The 21,363-nt window shown below is 44.6% G+C and overlaps 1 protein-coding gene across 3 annotated transcripts in view; it reads left to right on the top strand.

Annotated features, from left to right (window-relative positions):
- The first annotated feature begins 363 nt into the window (after positions 1–363).
- FARP2 (FERM, ARH/RhoGEF and pleckstrin domain protein 2) overlaps positions 364–21,363 on the top strand; it is an 84,164-nt gene continuing 63,164 nt past the window's right edge. For 2 of the 3 annotated variants that reach the window (XM_032992546.2, XM_032992545.2), the window contains exons 1-3: positions 825–1,063; positions 1,148–1,225; positions 4,762–4,995. In XM_032992546.2, coding sequence (XP_032848437.2) covers positions 4,792–4,995 — 204 coding nt within the window. In that variant the 5' untranslated portion in view covers positions 825–1,063; positions 1,148–1,225; positions 4,762–4,791. Of the gene's footprint in view, positions 411–824; positions 1,064–1,147; positions 1,226–4,761; positions 4,996–21,363 lie in introns of those variants that run through there. The other variant, XM_042795661.1, reaches the window with a different exon arrangement.

Below are 21,363 nucleotides of genomic sequence, written 5' to 3'. Positions count from 1 at the left end.
CGTTTGGCAGAGCGAATTAGGCAGTGTTGCTGGGAAGAGAAGGCCACAGCAGCCCTGCGTGCCAGGCGGGAGGAGCAGGCGATGCTCGGAGGAAGGGCTGGGGCTGCCTCCTGCGCGTCCCCGCCTCTCTCGGTGCTCCGTGTGCAGGGCCCTGGCCTGCCCCGGGACTCCGGCACCCACGCCACGGTGTCCCCGCGGGGGTTGGGGGAGAAGGGCGGCGCTTCTTCCCCGCCCCCCCCCCGGTTTAGAGTGGGCTGCAGGGCGGCACCGGGCCGGGCTCCGCCCCCTCCCCCGGAGGCCCCGCCCCCGGACCCGCCTGGCCAATGGCAGCGCGGGGCGGGGCCGGCGCGCGGGCTGGCGCGGCGGCGCGCGGCGGGACGGCGCGGCGCGGCGCGGGCCCTGGCGCGGAGGTGAGGCGCGGAGTGGGGCGCGGCGTGGGTGTACGCGCGGGCCGCCGTCCCCACGGCCGGGGGAGGCCGGCGGCGGGGCGGGAGCCTAGGGGACCTGGAACGGGGCGGCCGGCGGCGCGGCCCGGCCCGCCTGCGCCTCGGATGCTTCCGCCCCCCGCGGCCGCTGTCGTGCGCGGCGGCCCCGGGCGGAGGCTTTGGTGCGGGAGCCCGGCCCGGGCCTGCCCGCGGGTTTGCGGTCCTCGTTCCTCCAGCCCCGAGGGTGGGTGGGCTCTCTGGCTGGTGGGGGGGGGGGCTCGGGTGGGAGCGCCTTCCGCAGCGTGCTGCCGGCGCCCGGCCTGGGCGGCTCCGCCGCTTCGCTTCCGCGGCCGGGAGCGTTCGGGCACCTGCGCCCCGGCCTCTTCCCTCCCCCTGCGAGGGACCGGCCGGGGGGCGAGGGCGGAGCGCTGCCGCGTCCTACCGACTGCCCGTCAGGGATGGAAAAAGCGCTTCGGCAGCCCCGCTCACCTGGCAGGGACCTTCCTCACCCCCCCTGGCGTATCCGTCTCCTTCCAGGCGAGCGTGTGGGCTCCATCCGGCGCAGGGTGCTGCCGGCCGCAGCAGCGGAGAGCCGTGGTGCCCTTTTCGCGCTGGTGACAAGGGATGGTGTTTGTAATGTGAGTTGGGAGGTCTGGGTTTCAGGGAGAGGCGTCTCCTGGTGCAGCTGGGGCACTCATCGTCTTCATCTCTCTTGGTTGCAGTTGTTGGATTCCCGATGCGTCGGTTAGTGCCGGCTTGGTGTAGTGATGTCAGCGGGTCGCTATTGCCTAGCGCGAAAGGTGAAAGAGCGAAGTTTGCTGCTGGGGGACAGAAGGGAACCGATTTGAGAGCTCCCGCTGAAAGCGCTTCCTTGCTGCTCTCTGGGGATCCCTTCCTGCGGGACACGGGGATCCCCGGGCGTGCACCGGGGAGCTGGGGAACGGGTGCGTTACTTCAGACTGACCTCTGCATAGAGGGATGGAGCATCATAGCGACTCTGTCGCCGACCAAAAGATACTGCGCTCAGAGGAGTTGCTTTGAAAGCCCTCGGTATCTTGTATGGGCTTGTCCCTGGGTGTAAGCTGCCTTTCCAGATCTGCCACTAGCTGAAAAACGCTGTCTTACTTCTGAAAAATAAGTTTTTTTCCATCCAAGTAGAAGATACAATTCATTGTGACTTCTAAGCTATTTCAAAAAGGCAGCAAAACATACATAGCTACCTACATTTTGTAAGTTCTGTTCCATTTGTTTCTTTACTTGGGGCTGAGAGCAACAGTCATTCCATCCCTGTGCTTCAGGGAGCTGATTGAGCTTTGATGCCTGGTTTGGTCCCAGTTTATAAGAAATGTGTCAGGATAAGGATTCAGTGCAAAGAAGTTCAAGGTGGATGAAGGCAAGGAAGATTTTTTTTCTTAGAACCGCTCATATTGCGGTAATGTTGCATTTTAGTTTTGCATTGGGGAGCAGTAAATTGAGACCTTATGTCTTGCCTTGGGGTGGGAGGCTCTTAATGCTGTTGGATGCTGTCTGTGCTCTCTCTCTCTCTCTTCCTGGTGCTTGCAGCCCGTCTAAGGCTTCGCTCTTTCATTTTCCTCTGCCTTTTTTTTTAGTCAGCCCCTTTAACTGAGACACTTCCTAAATCATGACACAATGTTGTTGTTAAGAAATGTCATATATAGTCAGATTACGTAAACCATGATATGTAATTATAATTGGTGGTGAAACTGCAAATAGTGCTTGTCTAAGTTAATACTCCTCACACTTAGTTTTTGAGGCAGTTGGATCAGGCCAGGCTATTTGGGGATTTTTAGTAATTGTAACAGCATTAGTAGCGTGCACTGAGAGGGAACTGGATGTGGTGTGGGGAGATGCTCACAACTGCCACACAGTGGGCAGGGCACTGATTTTCTAGGGAAACTCGCCTTGCTTCTGCACATTGTATTTTTTGCCTAGATGTTTTGTTAGACCTTAAAAATCTGAATATATGCTGTCTGGGGAATAGTCTGGTGGTAGATATTTTTAGGAGCGTGTCATCGGCAAGACACGAGGCTGAGCCCCATTGAGTTCACTTCTGTTAACACCTGTGAGGGAGGACTTTGACATCTGCAGCTTCTGTTTGACATGACTTTGGTCTCTCCTGGCTGGTAGCCAAAGCCAGTAAAAGTACCCAGGAGCTCCTCGGTCGGTGCGGAGCTGGGTGCCCTGCCTGCCTGGCCTTTGGGAACCAGCTGGCTTCAACTGGAGGGGAGTCTGCCGGAGCCCCCCTCAGCTGTCACCGCCCAGGGCTTTTTCCTTTTGAAAAACTGCAGTGTCTGTCCCTCCTAGTAGCTGTTCATTCAGAACGGGATGGATGTGTTCACGGAATGCTAATTTTAAGAGTGGTTGTTTATTAAACAGCCTCATGAGGAGTGTAACTGACTCTGGGCAACTTCAGTTGCTTGTAAACTTTTGAATGGCAGTAGCAAAATCTTACCCTATGGTTAAGTGATAAGGGACACAGTATCAAGGGGATATAGATGACACCAAGCTCTGGTTTCTCTTTAGATGGATGGTTAGAGATACAACCCAGGCAACTGTCTCTGCTGATTTTTGACATTGTGTTGGTTTTAAAATTTGTGACCTAAAAGTTTTTTCTCCTTGGCTTTGCGAGGCACACAAACTAGGGTGTTCGGTGAAAGGATACATGCAAAATGGTCCGAGAAAGAAACTTTCTGCTAGTTTGTCACCTCAGACTGGTAGGTCAGGCACTGGGCAGTGTACACATGCTTTTAAGGTTGAGATCATCCTTCTCATGCTTTCTGGCTGTGAGTGTCATCAGCTGGGAGGCCGGAGGTGTCTGTGTGCTGGTCTCAAGCTGTGCTGCATGGGCAGGGCTCTGCAGCAAGGGCTCTGAGAGATTCCTAAACTGAGCAAGCCTGAGGGTGGGCTTAATTAGGAGGCATCTGTCTTCTCTCCTGTGAGAAGTTTATCTGTACAGGGGTCTGCAAATACAAAAAGAAAAAAAAGTGGAACGTTAAAGCCCACTGGTCTGCAAGCCAGGAAGATGTTCGATCAATCCCAGTGTGTGCAAGGATTAAAACCCCAAACCCCCTACTAATTTTTAACAACATATAAGTCTGGCTTCATTTAAATCCACAGAGCGGGCTGCCTACCTACTCAAAGCGTAGAGGTACAAAGGAATATTTTCATCATCTGCCTTTCTCCTTTTTAGACAAAACATGTTTATTACGAAACAATAATCTAACACTTCACTGAATTTTTTTGTAGTGTGGTGCCCATGTGAAGGCTGTCCCAGTGTCAGTATCCACATACTTTCAATTGTTCAGACAGAGTGTGGTATTTGGGAAATGCGGCCAAAAGCACCGAGGAGGCTATCTGTTTCCATGTGCATTTCAGCTGAGCGCCTTGCACGTTGTTGCCAAACACTTCACACCGGCAGCGAGTGTGGGACAGTGGTTTTGTCGGGCATGTTGTGTCCTGAGCACGTGTGCCTTGCATTCACGTAGACCCCCGCTGCAATCCCCCTGCAAACACTGCCGCTGCTCCCGTGGCACGGGACAGCCAGGGGGAGGCACGCAGGTTTCTTTCCCCATGTCAAATTAAACATTTGCTCCCGAACAGCTGCCACCGAACCGTGAAAGTAAGGATCATGATGTAGGTAGGAGTCAGCCTACTTGAACTAGTGTAGATTTCTGTAATTCAGATTTTTGCCCGCTGACTTAATCTGGGTACAGAGCAGGTTTGCCAACGAGGTGCAGAGCTGTTATCTGGGGCAGAAATCTGTGTTATGAAGGCTCTGAGCTGCCAGCATTGGCTGGAGTAGTCATGGTTTTGCATGAGTCATCCTTTTGGGGGATGAAGAAAGTTAATGGTTGCTGTTATCTCAGGGTGTGGGCTGCTGCCCTTGTAGCAAAGCCGATGGGAGGGCTGGGTACCAGTGAAAGGCAGAGTCCTGCCCTACCCTCCACTGCCTGCTCCAGGTGGATTCTCTTCTGCTGTCAGCAGCGCTCATGCTGTGGTGACCTGGTTTAGGGAGCTAAATTGGCAGAAAAACTGTCTGGAAATTAAAATGTCAGTGTGTAAAGAAAGCGGGGGGGGCACAGATTTAAGTATGTGATCGTGTTTTGGAATAGTTGGGGGGTTTTGCCAATTATTTTTACTTCCAGCAGCCAGATTTCTGACCAGATTTTTATCAACTTTATTATTGGCTTTGATAGCAGGGCGAAGAGCATTAAATAAGGACTTTGTGCATGGTTGTGCTTCAGTGGGTAGTGTTTTCACATGTGATATCTGTGGAAAACTATCTTTCAGGCTGAAATCCTCTGTTTTCTTCCAGGCTTCTTCAGACTCCGCTCACTGTTGAAAGATGGGAGAGATAGAAGGAACATACAGAGTCCTGCAGACCCCTGGCTCTCGCTTAGGCGTCCAGAAGACCCCGGGAGTGAGTACCTTGGAGCCAGGACAGAACCTCTCCACTGCAATGGCACCATCACCTGCCAAAGTGCACGAGCGGGACCTGCCGATCAAAATAAAGATGTTGGACAACACGGTGGAAGTACTTGACATTGAGGTAAGAGAGGTTTAAACCTGATGTTAAGTACACTTAGCCTCCAATAATGTAACGCTCGCAGGATGTGCTACTGTCCAGAGCTGGGATGTTTTGAGGCAATATCTGAATAAAGATTCCTGTAGGGATTTTAACTACTTACAAGTAGTTAAATCAGTAGCACATCTTGTTTTTTTAAAATCTTTTAAGTATAGAAGATGCTTTTGTGTTTTTAACAGACTTTAAGTACAAGCACATACTGTAACAAGAAGCTTTAACTGTTATTTGCCTTGGGGGAGCACCAACTATCTTCTGCCAAACTGTTCTTGCTTTTTGAGTCACATGCGGCTTTGTCAATTTGGTAGCTGGGAGAGCTTTTTTTTTAGTTACTACTTTTTATTAATTATTTTAATGGCTTGTATCCTCTTCAAGTAAACTTTCTTCTGTTTGAAAGCTTTTGCTTGTTGCCATGCTTTGGGAGGGGGGCACCAGAGGAGTGGCAGTGGTTCTGAAAAGTATTTAAAAGTATTCTCGCTTAGCCACTGGGGACATCTGCTTTAAGAAATACAAGGTGTTTTCAAATTGGGGTAGTTCTGTTTTCAAATAATCAAAAATTTTTGTTCTTCATGTTCTTGTTTCATTGTCAACATTAACCTGAGACTTTAATTTTCACTTGCCTAAATGTCTGTTGTGAGAAAACAGCTCTGTCTAGTGAAGATACTCAGCTGTCAGACATTCTATGTTATAAAGTCAATTTGATACTAATTAGTATTCATAGCCCTAGTTTGTTGCATAGACTTAAACAGGTTTTTCCAAATAGTGTGAAAAAGATGTCTGTGGAGCTCTGAAGAAATAGTGGCTTTTGGGGATATCAGCTATAGATTGCTGTCCAGCTGTTCAACTCTCAAACATGAAATGTTTGTGTGTGGGTTTTTTTTTTTTTTTTGTTTGGTGTTTTTTTTTTTTTTTTTTTTTTTAAATGTGAGGCTGCACCTATATCTTCCCACCTGAAAACACAGAATACAGCAAACCCATGCACCCCTCATTTACTGCATAGAACACAAAAGCCTTTTTTTTATGTTAGAATATTTTTTTAAAAAAACATCTGCTGACTTTGGTTCTTCTGAAGTGTGATTTGTTTATTTATTTATTTCCCAAGCTGGTGTAGACCGCTGCATTTGTGTTTTGATTTTAAAAAGAATTAAAAAAAAAAAAAAATCAGAGCAACCCCCTCAAATGCTGTAATTTTGAAAATCAGTGCAAGTCTACTGTAAGCTGTTAAAATGAATAAAGAATTCAGAACTCCTTGTTCCTGCTTTATTACATGAAGCCAATGACTAGAAATTTCCTGTATATTACCATAGATGCTTCCTTTCTCTTCCTTGTCATATTTGTACCAACTCCGTCTGCTCTTCTCATGCAAACCTTCCGCTTTCCTCAGTAACCTGAACCTCTTCATCTTACTTTATAGCTTCTCTGCTATAGCTTCTCTATAACTTTATAGCTTCTTTGCTGTTCTCCGACCTCTAAGCACGCTCCCTTTGTTCCCCTCAGTTCTTGTCCGTGCTCGATACACATCACTGCTTTCACAATACCTTGGTTTTTGTAACTGTCATCACCTGGTTCTCCTTTGCCTGCTGGAACAGACTTGACTATATATCCTTCCAGTTATCTCCATTGCTCTCTGGCTTCAACTGCAGGTCCAGTTTAGCTCTATCCTTAACCTGTTGCCTCATCCTACAAGACTTTGTTGTTAGTCTTTAAATGCAAGTTCGGCCATAGTTCAGTTCTTTATGGTGTGTCAACTCTTGGCTCTAAATAAAATCAGCCTTTGCCTGATAAAACTTGTTTTTTATATTTATGTGTCAAAATCAAGCTTCAAATGTAAAAAAACATGAGTTCCTCACTCACACTATTTTTTTCACCACTGTGAGTTATACTCCAGTCTCACCTGTCTGACCAGTAATGTAGTTTCTGTTCACCTCCGGGTTCCCTCATTTCCTTTAGCGGGCCGGCTCCTGCAGGTATGCTGTACAATCTCTAGAATGGTACTGTTTAACGAAACAGCTAAAACTCATCCCATCTAGGGCCACCTCATTTCACACCTTTGTTGTTGTGATCACCTTCTCATTGGCTTTATCCTCTCCAGTCTTGCTGCGGCTGTACCCATTTTTGCATGCTGCAGCAAGAGTCCACCTGCTTAGTCGTTGTTCCTAGCGGCTGCTACTGCCTGACCACTTTTTTGCATCATTCCTCTGGCTCCCCCTCTTTGTAGCTTCAAATGTAAGTTGCTTATCTCTGCTTTCAGGGTCCTTCGGGGCTCTCTACCTGTAGTTTCCTACAGGGAGGAGCTTGGCTTCATCCCCTAACTGGGCCACAATGCAGTACTGCACCTGTTGTTGCTGTTTTTTTCCCATTGCGACAAGAGGTTTCCCATCATTAGAAACAATCTTAGTTTTCTTTTCTTACCTGGAAAGCTCTCTGTGGTTATGATATCCACAGAAACACCCCAGTTTGGGCAACTAGCATGCTGAGGCCATAGTTAATATTGTACTAGTCTTTATGAGGTCAGTTGGAACTGAACAACTTAGAAACTTCTGCCTGATGTTGTAAGTGGTGAGGAGAAGGGGTCATCCTTTGTTCATCTGTAGAGCCTCAAGCACAAAAAAGTCCATAGTCAGCAACTGTAGCATTAGAGTCCTACCAATACGCTGCCTACATTGCCTTTCGTTTTTGTCTAAATGAGGTAGCAAATGATAGCAAACAGGAATGAGGTATTAAACTGTAACCCTCTGCCTCCTAATTTGTTCAGTGGACTGGTGGGATAGCAGTAACTGCTGACTGCTGTTTGTGATGTCAAATTGAAATTTTTCACTTAGGGATTGAGGGCAAACATTAGGAAAAGTCAGCCACATTTGCTGAATAGGGGCTAGCACAGATGTGTTTTGTTTTTTTTTTTTTTAAAAAGCAGTGAGAGAAATTCATGATTAAGCATCTGTGCTAGAGGGATTGAGTCTGGTTGCGGTGGTGCTTGCCCACTCCTCTTTGCTTCTGCAATTCTTTTCACTAGGCGTGGAAATGAGAGGTGGTGTTGTCTTCATTACCTGCTTCACGGGGTGTGTGTTTATTGACTCAGCCCAGCAATAATTTTTCAATGTAGTGGGACACCGACATCTTTTTCATAGGTGCTGTTGGCACTGCCTTGTACTGGAGGTGTGGATGATGGCAAAAGGTGGGGAAAAAGAATTTTCCCTTCTGTCTTTAAGAACTACAGCAAATAACTTTTTACTGTGAAAAGTGGTGTGTTGGTGGAAGAGACTGACCAGGCACAGTGGCTGGCTTCTGGAGAGGGCCCTTCTCTCTGCAGCACAGTAGGGAAGCTGATGCAGGAGCCCTGTGTACTGCCTTGTTTGTGAACTGTCTAAAATGAGCCACATCAGCAATTTTAACTGTGCAGGGTAAACAGAGTAGTCGCAATAATGATTTAATGCATGCGGCTTTTCCTTGTTATCCCCTTATTTCGCCAAGATATTTAAAACACTTTTTTATCTCCTGGCAGGTGTTGGTGGATACTCTCGTTTTCCCATTACCTGTTCTTCCCCATTGCTTGCATTCTTTAACTCGCCAAACAGCAAGAAAAGAGACTTATAGTGGCAGAATGGATTGGAGGATAACAAAATAGGGGAGGACAGCCTTTCCTTCATGTTATTGTTGTATCTAGAACAGTGTGTTAAAAGTTCAGTATAGCTACATTCCACTGCCTTTTGTCTAAAATCCACTGTCTGTCTGCACTCACCATCTGTACTGTAAGGTTTTCTTTCTAACTATGAGTTTTGTTAATCAGTAAGAGGGAGCTATTCTTTATGCTGGGGCAGAGCTCTTCTCTGGGAGATCTGTTTTGAATGTTAGGGGATGGAGAAATGCTCAAATGTTTGCTAGAGTTTAAAAACCTGAAAATTTAGTATTTATTGTTTCTCCTTTCCTTCCCAAAACAGAAAAATGAAATGTGTCCATCTAAAGCTAGGCTGCAATATTAATTACTTTCATGAGTTGTGTTTTTTTCCATTTTTACAGCCAGCTTGTTTACTCAGTAGAGATCTGGCATGTGCCATATCACAGAGTACCTGTCCTCTTCCTTCCAAGCTAAGTCTGCCCAAATAGGTGGTTTTCCAGACTACAAGATGAATTATTGGAAAATTCAATTTAATTTGGACTGTGGGCACATTTCAGAGTAATTGGGTTTTTACAGTAGAAGTTCTGCCAGCTTTCCCGATTTTCTTAAGAGATTAAACTTGGAGACCTTTGATCAGAATAAAAATATGGCATACTCTTAAGCAGAAGAGCCTTGCCTGGGTTTAGTTCACCAAAATGACCACTTGGTGTAATTACACTTATCTGGTACTGGTTATGTAAGATAATAAAATGTGCTGCAACAAAGGACAATTTAGGCTATAGGAATTTTGGGTATAAGGAGTTGTGATTTATACTTGCTGAAAGCTTGTCTGTTGATCTGTGGTAGAGTTGGAAGAGAAGTGTATTACAGTGAGAGACCTCCGGGCTGTGTCTGTTGAAGACAGAGTACAGCAGGGTTAGAAGAAACAAAGAGTCTTTTTGCATGGCGTAGTTGGAAGGAGAGTGGTACTGATGGTAGGTGGGAGTCTGGCACTGTCTTAAAATCTTGGTAAGTGAAATAGCATTTTTAGTCAACAAGAAAACTGCCATGTCTTCCAGCTGCTTTCTCTGACACAATACATTTTTGGGGGTCTGTGGACATGCACACTGTAAGGTCTGCCTCTCTGGCCCAGTTTTCTCTTTGCACTAGCTTATAAGACATTTAATGGCATTGCTGCCATAATGTGATGTTTAATATTTGGTCTATATTGTTCCTTATGTAGGAAATACATGTGCTTGCTTTCTTATGTGAATTATGCTCTATACTATGAGCAAGTGTTCTGGAAAATAAGTTCAGATTGTTATGGTTTGAGTTGAACAAAACTCTGAGGAGAACTTGGTACTTCTATTGCAGGTACTTCCTCTTTTCCTGCTTGAATGTAAAATAAAATTAGGGAGTGAGAAATACTTATGTGTTATATTATAGTTGAATTTTTCTCTATTTTCACTTACTAGAGAATGAATTCTGTAAAATTAATAGCCAGCATAAAATCGTAGCACAGTTCTTAGTGCTCAGCAAAACAAGGTGGGTCTGCCTGCCTCAATGGGAAAACTTACACTAGAGTTTTTTCTTTCATGCTGTTCTTTGTTGGGTTGCTTTGAGTGCAGCAGTCTGTTCATTCTTTTTAAGATATAATTAAGTAACTTGCTTCTCAATAAAGCATGTTAATAGTATGAGTTAGCTTTACGTTGGTTTGAATTTGCCTTAGTTTTCAACTAACTTGTGCTGGGATTTTGGTTTTGTCCTGTAGACGCATCATCCTCTGAAGTTGTTTTCTGTGGATCAGGTTAGTGCAAGCATTCTCGTGCCTCAGAGCATGAGGCTGGGCCTTAGGAAAATGCTTTTTCCTTTTTGTCAGGATTTTTCCTATCTTCTGTATTTCTACCAGGCCTGTTGTTTCCATGTGCATGACTCAGTTTCTTGAAGGTGGTTGTATCTTTGTCTCATTTTCTTATCAAGTATGTGAAAGACAGAGCGTGTTCCTCATCCCTGCAGTGCTGTGTGATACATCCCTCTCCTCCTGACACCGGTGGGTGGCCTGGGAGGGAAATGCTTGACTCCACTGCTAGCCATGAGAACAGGCTAGTCAAATAAGATTATAGGTTTTCCCTCCTGTATTTTCTTATTAGATATTGTCCTCTCACTGCTCATGTCTATTTTGGAGTTTAGTGATGTAACTTGTGAAACTTACTCATGTATTACTAAAAAATTCAAGTGGCTTGTCTATCCTAAGTTGAAAACAACTACTTGATGATTACTCAGTCCGATAGGGATCTTGTCTTTACTGGACACCTACATGACTCTTCCTTGGTTTATTTAAATTTACAATTTGCATTATTAAAAGTGCAAAATTACTTTCCATCCATACATTTAGAATAGAATAAAGTAACTATGTTTAGTTATTCTGGTTTCTGTGCAGTTTGCAGGCGTCTGTAATTGAAAAGGTGTCATGAAAACAGCACCTCTTCAGATGCCAGTTGTTCCCAACCAGCCCTCACCGCCCACAGCCACGGCTTGCTGCAGTCGGGGGCCCTGAAAGCAGCAGCTGGACTGGGACTGCGGGAGGTTTTTGGGGTGGTAGAAGCAGCTTATACGTACCTCGTGACTTCCCGCAGTTTGGAGAGTGTTTTCAGCTCGTGCACACTGAAAAATGCTGGTTGACAGTAACTTCTTACGGTAGTGCTAGTACCCGTAAGAACTTTGTTGGGGCTGAAGCAAAAATTACACAGCTTAAAATGCTGTTCGTGAGCAGTTCTGAGTAAGAAATACGCGTCTGTTAAAAATGGAGACTGTCGTGGGCACTGAAAAACGCTGACTTGGGAAATTTTTTTTCGGAGAGGCTGTCCTTCCTGCAGGCCGGGGCGGCCTGCCCCTGGCTGGCCGGCGGAGCCAGGCTCCGGCACCAGCCGCCCTCCTGCTTCTTCCTTGCTCTCCCTTCGCCTGCTTAGACCTTCCTTTCATAAAGGCTATTTTCCCCTCTGTGCTGTAGAAGTATTAACAGCTTAGATATGTGGGAAGAGGGAGGACAAGCTGCCGCTGAATCCTATTAAGTGCTGTGCTGAAGGAATTGAGATGCTGTGGTAGTCAGCTCAGTGTTTTTCTTCCCTGGCCGGGAAGAAATAGTCAAAATTCCAGAAAGAATCATAGCCAGATGTTTGTCATTGCTCCGGTTTGACTCTCCTAAATATGGCAAATAAGCTGCCTTAGGATTTATTTCTGTCAGACCTCAGAAGAGAAAGTTAGTAATTCACTGTTTGAAATTTGAGGTTATTACAGGGTTTAAAAAGAAAGCAACTGAAGCTTTGCAATTTGTGTACTGTTTGATTCTGCTATATAGTTTTTAGACCTGTTATTTTGTGTTTGGGGGATGGACTCTTTTGATGCTGTGTAGGAATGCGGTACTGGGTGGAGAAAGGTAAAACCACAGCCATTTTATTGACGGACGTTTGGTGTGGTTTTGTTTTTTTTTGAGGGAAGATGTGGACTTAAATTGTATTACAAAAAAATTCACTACTTTACAGTTCTCTTGACATTAGGTGTCCCATTATGTCAAAAGAAAATTGAGTTATACTGCAGCAAAGTAGAAACAACCTGAATATTCCTGTATGAAAAGTATATTCTGTGCGTGTATTGTAACTTAAAACACAGAAACCATTTAGTAAAATGGTGATCAAGTGTTGTATCACAGTCCTTGAAATATGAATGTAATGGACTGATTTCATAACTTTATATGGCTCTGATATTCTGTAGTGAGTATGCTTCACCACATGAAGTGCATAGATTAAAAACTTACCTCTTACAGGTTCAGAAGAGTGAAGTGAGGAGCAGTGCGAGAGTCACACTTATCTAGCTTAACACTGAGTTGGTGTAAAGCTGAATTTTCAAGCTCTCTTTAATTTATTGTAAGCATACTGAGAAAACTCTGCCTGTAATTGTTTTGTCTGTATGAGATCTGATAAAGTAAACTAATGATGGTCTTGGCATACATGCAGTGGTACAGTTCTTAATTCCTTTTGGATGCCTTCTGAAGTAATTGATATACAACCTTGTATAGAAAAAGCTGTTACCTGTTAGCTTCCTTATTAATTCCAGTAATGTGTCATCATCACTAATAAAGGGAATACTATTAGTTTCTTAAACACTTCTGCAGAATCTAGCGACAAAGCATAGTGAAAATCAGTTGAAGTTAGTTTTATGCCATTCTACCAAAATAACTGTAAGACATGCTGTATTCAAAAAAAAAAAAAAAAGTAAAAAAAGGAAAGTTAGTTCTCTGGAAGCCTCAGCTGGGTGTGGGTGACATTCAGAGTTGGGTCCACAGATGGGTAATTCTCTAGAATATATAGAGTCTGAAGGAAAAAAAACCCTAAAAACAAAACAAAACCAACAAACAACCCACAGCTAGCTAAAGATAGCTACAGAAACGCAGTGTGCTAAGAGGCAGTTCAGATAAATTTTAGATTAATGCCTACTGAAAAGAGGGACTTGATGTTGAGCAAGGATGGCGTCTCTTTGTACGTAGTGGTATTCAGAACAGCACAGTCTTGTGAATGTGCGTTTATTTAAACAGCGTTGCAAAAGCATACCTATGTGTCATCTGTTTCTCCTTGCAACAAAACGCATTTCTGGCAAGGGTAACGTTGCCTACTTGTGTAAGAGGGGGACCATGTAAGTTGAATATTAAAAAACTGTGCTGTGGTGATGATACCTAGTGTAAAAGATTTAGTTTTCAAGACTGTGATGTTGGATGTGGAGGGGGGAAGACATGTCTGTCTGACAGAGCAGTCATTCATTAATAAAAATAAGAATTTTAAAAGAAAAGAAAGAAAAAAAAAAAGAGTATTGAGCTGCCAAGCAGTGTATAACATTAATTCAGAGACACTCCTGAAGTCTTTGAACAACTTCTGTGTGCGCTGCTGCCCTGACCTGAGCTCTGTGGTCAAAACCTGCAGGTACAAAACACAGAAGGGGAACAAAAATCAAACTCTCTGAATTGGAGTATATTACTCTTTAGTAATCTCTTTTCACTTGTAGTAGAACTTGTGATGCATTTTTGACACATCTGTAGTGCTGTGCTTTAGTTTTGCACACCTGCATGTACTTTGGTGCGCTCTGGTGATGGTGAAGGCAGGTTTGAAAACGTAATTTAGGAAGTCGTTTCTTCCCAGGCTCACAGCAGAAGAACAGGAGGTGAAGTATTTTAACTATTGATGCCCCTTCACTGCTCAGGCCATCCTCTGGAGGTGGCCTTTCCCCAGGTGATCAGAAACAAAGGGAGCTCAGTTGCAGGCCTGCTCTCTCAGCACTGAGACCTGGGCTGACGTGTTTGACATCTCTGCTACCCGAGTGGCTGCTCCGCTCCTCTGGCCACCCCTGGCAGAAGAGAAGGCTTGGGCACAGCACTTGGAGCCTAAGCACAAAATGGGAGTGGTAAAATACCCATATTGGTTTTTTGAAAAAAAAAAAAAAAAAAAAAAAAAAAAGAGGGCTTTGTAGAGACTGTGTTAGAGCTGTCCGACATGTCTTCAACTGAAATCATGAAGGATGAGCATCACTGTGCTCCTCAGCCTGTTTATCAGACAGCTAGCCCAAATCCAGTGATGTAGGAAAGACTCCTGCTGGCAAGGGGGAATTTAACAAAGCTTCGGCCTTATCTAATCTGGCCTCTAGGTATTTATTAACCCATTGCCATGGTATCAAAGCTCTGCTCAAAGTACAGTGGGGGGTGATGTTAGGACAGCTGGTACAATTTCAGTGTTGCACAAAACAAAAGGTAGTTTTGGCCTTTCCTGTAAAGATACCTAATTTGTGTAAAGAATCTTTCACGGTTGTCTTATTTCCTTAATGTTTTAAACTATCTCCTTCGGGCAGGCTTCCTCAAATGATGTGCCAACCTGAACTGTAATGCCTCATAGGGAGAGCCCAGATCAAGATGTGAGCATGGATGATGATTTTGAGGCAAAAGCATAATAAATGGAGAAAGACTAGCAGTTTTAGTTTGTTGGTTTTTTTTGTTGTTGTTGTTGTTGTTTTTTTTTTTTTTTTTTTTTTTTGTGAACAAGAGAAACAAAGTAATGTCTGTGTTTAAAAAGTTTTAAGAACATAGAGTTTTACTTATATTCATACACACACACACATGAAATTGTGCAGTGCAAGTTCCTAGAGTACCTGGAGTCTAAATATGTGAAGTGGCCAGGCCCATAAGAGGGAGTGAGTATAGGAAGGTGCAGTGGTTTGCACAAGCGTGTAGGATCTTGTAGCAAAGTTCTGGGGCAGGGGAAATTAAAATCATCAGTCTCCTAACTTATAGTTTCTTAGCTTTATTATACTGTTTTACAGCTTACATGAACAAAATAGGTGCTTAGACATTCTGGTATGAACCTTAATTTCTTGAAGTGGAAAAAGGCTTTTTTTGAGAATGGCTAAAAATGATATACGGTCACTTTGACAGCAGGCCATTTTTATAACTAGTCGCTTGTATCTGTCCTTGGTTATTTCAGCCACCAAGTTGTTTAAAGACTTGAAATAGTGCAGATATTTAATGTAGTCTGCTGTCAAGTATGAGCTTTTTCAAGTGTGAGCTTGATATTTGAGGAAGACTGTCAGTGTGGCATTGCTCTGGCCCTTTGCAGATTATTTGAAATAGTATGTATTCTAAAAAAAGCCCCAGCATCACCATTAGCACAATTTTCTGGTATTTCCACTGCCACAATTTTCACCTCTGTGTGGGATTAGCCACCCCAAAGCAGCTGCTTTCTGTGATACTGTTGCTGCTGTCATCTGAATGTTTAATTATTAGCAAGCATCCACTCTGGTGCCAAATAGTCAAGCAGTAGTGTCCTGTGAAATTTTCCAGTGGTGTGGTCTGGAGTTTTAATTTGGGTAATTTACCTCTGCTTCATACACTGCTTTAGACTACCTGGAGAACAGGTTTTGGGGGGTGCATGCTTGTATTTTTCTCTCCAGGTAATGTGAGCAATTCACAAATGAGAATTTGTGCTTCATGCCCAATAATTTTTATGTGGATATTCCGTGTGCTGTTTGTATATAGTGCATGGGGAACACATGTTGGCTTAACTCTTAACTGTGGTGCCATTTTGTTTTTCTCTGAGCACCGTGTGTTTTATTTTGAGTGCTCCAGGTATTTCAGCAGGAGAGCACTTTTGGAACTTGGGATCATTTTTGTCTCTTCATGCTGTCTACCTAAGTATACGTTTCCCAGTCTTGTTCACATAATTCCCTCCCTCTTGGGGATCTTTTCCCACATCAACAAATTATTGTTTTCCTACTTTCAGGCATCCAGCAAGTCTAGCAGCTCTGGAAAAGCATGTTTGCTGGGGAGAGCTGGTTCATTTGGCAGTGAAGTGCTTTAACACTGCTTGAACCTTTAAATGATCACAGGTTTTAAAGCTAACCTTAATTAAATGAGCCAGAGGCTTACACTTCTAGAATAATTTGTCTGGCTGTGGATTCTGTTTAGAAGAAAAAAAAACCAACCCAACAAGCATAAACAACCCCAAAACCACAACAAAACCAACCACTGAAATCTTAGGACAAAAAATCTTGGGGGGGGAGTCTTAGAATATTTTTTTAAAACAAAAATTATGCCCAATATGCAGTGTAATAATGTAACTTAAGATAGCTCAGAGATTTGTAATTGGAATACATATTTGAGTAAATTGGTTTTCAATGCCATGTAGAAATACTGTGACACAAAATAATTTTTAAAAGTAGTACATTTTCCCGGTGAAAATGTATGCTATCTGAATTTGTGAAGAATCCTTTTCAGGGTGGTGGTCTATTCCCAGAGTTCAGCCTGTGACTGTGAAATAAGAAATGCTGCGCTGCCGTGGCGTGGGGTGGATGTGGATGTTCGTGTTGCTGCCCCGGTGGTGTTTTCCAGTGTCCCGGGGGCTGCGCTGCTGGCGCAGGGGCAGTGCTGGCTGCAGGTGTGGGAAACAAAGTCTGGCAGTGGGTTTGGCTTCCTCGGGGTAGAGCTGGGAGGAGGTGTTTCTCCCAGCTCCACAGAATAAGGCTGCCACTGCACACAGCAGACGTCTGGCATGCTGGCAGCTGGACTGTGCTCCCTTGGGTGGAAAAAAAAGTTTAAAAAAAAGAAAAAAAAAAAAATCATACCAGTGAGTGGGGTGGAAAATTGGAAGAAGTTTCGCAAACCTTACATGCATGCTAGGTTGATTCCTGTAGCTCTTGACCCAATTCTGGAAGAAGTCAGGATTGACTCCTTCAGTAAGCAGCAGGTAGGGACAGTAGGGACTGTGGTGGTGTGAAGCAGCAAGGAGGACCCTGTACAAGAGACTCAAATCCCCTGAATTCACAGGCTGTGCACCCGATGCTTTATAGGTTGTTAAATGCACTGCAGACCCTGTTTGATGTTAGTAAAATCAGCTGTCGTTGGGACCTATCATAGAATGCTTTGGGTTGGAAGGGACCTTAAAGATCATCTATTTCCAAACCCCTGGCCATGGGCAGGGACACCTTCTACTAGACCAGGTTGTTCCCAGCCCCGTTCAACCTGGCCTTGAACCCTTCCAGGGAGGGGGCAGCCACAGCTGCTCTGGGCAACCCGTAACAGTGTCTCACCACCCTCTCAGTGAAGAATTTATTCCTTACATGAAATCTCAATCTACCCTTTTTGAATTTTAAGCCATTACCCCTTGTTCTGTCACTACATGTCCTTGTAAAAAGTCCCTCCATTTTTCCTGTGGGCCCCCTTTAGGTATGAAAGGCCGCTCGAAGGTCTCCCCGGAGCCTTCTCTTCTCCAGGCTGAACCCCCCCAACTCTCTCAGCCCGGCCCCCCAGGGGAGCTGCTCCAGCCCCCCCAGCATCTCCGTGGCCTCCTCTGGCCCCGCTCGAGCAGCTCCGGGTCCTTCTGCTGTTGGGGGCCCCCGAGCTGGCCCCAGCACTGCAGGGGGGTCTCCCCAGAGCGGAGCAGAGGGGGAGAATCCCCTCCCTGGCCCTGCTGCCCCCCCTGCTCTGGCTGCAGCCCCGGGCACGGGTGGGTTCTGGGCTGCCAGCGCACGGGGCTGCCTCACGGGCATTTTCCCCCCACCAACCCCCCCAGTCCCTCTCTTTGGGGCTGCTCTCCAGCCACTCCTCGCCCAGCCTGGGGGGTGGGGATGGCCCCGACCCACGGGCAGGACCTTGCCCTTGGCCTTGTTGAACTCCATGAGGTTTGCCCAGTCCCCCCTCTCCAGCCTGCCCAGGTCCCTCGGGATGGGATCCCTGCCCTCAGCATGTCCCCCACCACACAGCTCGGTGTCGTGAGGGAACTGGCTGAGGGTGCGCTCATTCCCGCTGTCTGTGTCACCAACAAAGATGTTAAATAGCACTGGTCGCAACACCAACCCCTGAGGAACGCCACTTGTCAGGGCTCTGCACTTGGACATTGAGCTGTTGACCACAACTCTTTGAGTCTGACCATCCAGCCAGTTCCTTATCTGCTGGGTGGTCCATCCATCAGATCCATGTCTCTCCAATTTAGAGACAAGGATGTTGTGTGGGACAGTGTCAGATGCTTTACACAAGTCAATGGGCATGATGACTGTTGCTTTTCCCTTATCCGCTACCACTGTAACCCTGTCATACAAGGCCACCAAATTGGTCAGGCACGATTTGCCCTTAGTGAAGCCATGTTGGCTGTCACCAGTCATCTCCTTATTTTCCACGTGCTCTAGCACAGTTTCCAGAAGGGTCTGTTCTGTGATCGTGCCAGGCACAGGGGTGAGACTGACTGGCCTGAAGTTCCCCAGATCTTCGTTTTTTCCTGTAAAATGGGGGTTATGTTTCCCCTTTCTCAGTCAGGGGGAACTTCACTGGACTGCCACAGTTTCTCAAATACAACGGATGGTGGCTTAGCAGCTTCATCCTCCAGTTCCCTCAGGACCTGCGGATGCATCTCGTTGGATCTCGTGGACTTGTGCACCTTCAGCTTCCTTAGATGGTCTCGAACCTCATCTTCTCCTACAGTGGGTAATTCTTCATTGTCCCCGTCCCTGCCTTTGCCTTCTGTGCCTTGGGTGGTGTGGCTGGAGCACTTGCAAAAAAGTTGCTGAGTACCTCAGCCTTCTCCAGGTCCCAGGCCTCCCATTTCCTTCCAGAGAGGGCCCCCATTTTCCCTCATCTTCCTTTTCTCACCAACGTACCTGTAGAAGTTTATCTTGTTGCCCTTGACATCTCTGGCCAGATTTAATTCTGTCAGGGCTTTAGCTTTCCTAACCTGATCCCTGGCTGCTTGAACAATTTCTCTATATTCCTGCCAGGAATTGCCAATCCTGTTTTTGTTTATGTATGGCATTAATGATAGTTATTAATAGGAAGTTTTGAAGGCATTTTTTATGTATCACACTGCATTTGGACGGAGATCTAACAGATTACAAAAGGGCTGTGAATAAACAGAGCTGTAAACTGATTGAGATGTTTGTATATTTCTGGTTAAGAAAGGAAATAACAAGTCTAGTGTCACTATTATGTTTACTTAGCGATTGTCATTTTTTTAATTTGCACAAGATGAGAAATCACTTTGTCATTAGGAAGACCAATAAAGTGCACCAAAAGGGAAAAAAAAAAAAAAAACCAAAACCCAAAACATCCATGAATGGTGAACGGGTCTTTATTTAAATCTATTCTGTTTACTTTTCATGCCTGCGCTTCTCTTTGGCTGCTCACAGGGTGCTCCGTGTTGGCTACTTGTCAGTGATGATGTCAAATATAAACTTCTTCCTCTCATGCAGATACACTGTTTACTGGAGGATTTGGTCTTCCAACCATTGCAGATTTCTGTAACACAAAATCTAAGGTCAGCTGGTGTTTGCTGAAGTTGGGGGCCAGTAGCTCCTCTGGCTCTGGCTGCACAAGAGTTTCCATTCTATACCTCTGCTTTATAACTCTCTGTTTTTTCAAAACTCTTGGCTTTTGGACTGATTCCTCCCCCCACCCCGCCCTCCAGCCTAGCTGCTGCCAAAAGTGGATTTCATTTTTGGAAAGTTTGAGCAAGGGCAGTTTGTCCATTTTGGAGTATGGGAATACTACTCATTATGAAAATACTGGGCCTTTTTTGGTTTTAGGTTAAAATATGTGGAAGCAGAAAGTTAAGATGTTCTGGAGGACATGTTTGGGAGTTACTGAGGAAGAATTGGTTTTGATAATACTGAACTATGGTCTACTGAAAATCATAAGCTATGCATTCATAGTTTGTTTTTCTGTCTTTCTAAGCTAAAATGTTAGGGCAGAGGGAGGATCTGCCATGTAGGTAGTGATATTTAAGGAAATACGAAATAACAGTTGTTGGGATGATAAAACTAAAATAACTGTTGTTCCAACTTTTTTTTTTTAATTTACAATTTACTCCTTTGCCCTAAAAATTGCTGACATTGAATCTGTTTACTTTTCTGACTGAGTAAAAAAAATATACAGATACCTCTTTCAGTCAAGCAACTTCAGTTTTAAATGTTTGTTCTTATTAATTTCTATTCCTGCCTGGTGCTGGTTTAGCACTGAGCATGATCTGAAGGCGTTTCTCCTGCGTGTGGGCAGGGGATTGCCATGCAGGGCCAGCGCAGGGCCCTCCGCAGCATCACCGCCTGCCAGGGTGCCCTGCCTGCGCAGTTCTGGGGGATCTGTTCAAGCTCGGCCTGAATATACAAATAAATTTGAAAAAAATCTATTGTACTGAGCAGTCTTTTAATGATGACTTGCTAAAATAGTCTGTAGGACAATTAGAGCTGGGTCACTAGGGAAAGCTTTTGTTAGCTGCCTATTTATTTTATTTTTTTTTTTACCCTGTGGAGTTTTTTTTTCTTTTTTATGTGAAATAATTCAGTAATTCAGTAATATCAGTAGTCATTGTCTTGGCAGCACATAAAGAGTAATTGAGATGTTTGGAATGGAAAGTATGCCGTGGTGTGAGTTTGTATTGAAAACGGGACCTTTCTGAAATGCCTTCATGCAGCTTCTTGCCCTGATGTCAAAATTACAGTAATTAACTAGTTACTTAAAAGATTTTTGCTTTGTGCTTTTTTTTATGCAGATTAAACAATGACATGAAGCTACCCACTATATAACTTGCATTTTTGTTGACTTCAAAATGTTAAAGAAGCTTTTCGGAAAGGATGGTTATAAATGTAACAAACAATTTGAGGAACTAAATAGCTCTAAGAAAAGTTTTCCCACAGCATTTGAGACATAATAATAAAAAACTGTGTTCTGTCTCAAGCTTTTGTAACCAATTTTATTTAAAAATAAAATTAGATTAATACTGTTCTTGTAAAATGTGACATTGTTATTGTTGCTTTATACTTTGAAGGAAGTACTACGAAATGATAGTCAGCTTATAATGAGGTTTTTCTTCACTTGTAATTGTAAATGACACTCAAAATTATAATTGATAGCCCAGTCAAAATAATTTTACACTTTTAACATTTGGATGGCACCTTTATAATTTAATCAGTTGCAAAGTGCTCCCAGCTCTGACCATCTTAATTTCTTCGTCTCCAGCTTCTCTTGATGGGAACGCAGGCTTGGCAGTGGAAGGAGAGAGGTGCCGGGGGCATGTATGCCACACAGACCTCCTTTTGGGGAGAAATAAAGCTGGACTGTCATTGGGCACGGAGCTTGATGGAGCCACAGAGATGTGACTCAGTTTAAATGCCTTGCACAGGAGAAACCTGTGTATTACGGTATGATCAGGATAATTTTAATG

Source organism: Tyto alba, unplaced genomic scaffold (genome assembly GCF_018691265.1).
Source record: "Tyto alba isolate M040663 unplaced genomic scaffold, T.alba_DEE_v4.0 Super-Scaffold_10, whole genome shotgun sequence".
NCBI lineage: Eukaryota > Metazoa > Chordata > Aves > Strigiformes > Tytonidae > Tyto > Tyto alba.
Note: the sequence above shows the minus strand (reverse complement) of the source record. Positions and strands in the feature narration are given on the sequence as shown.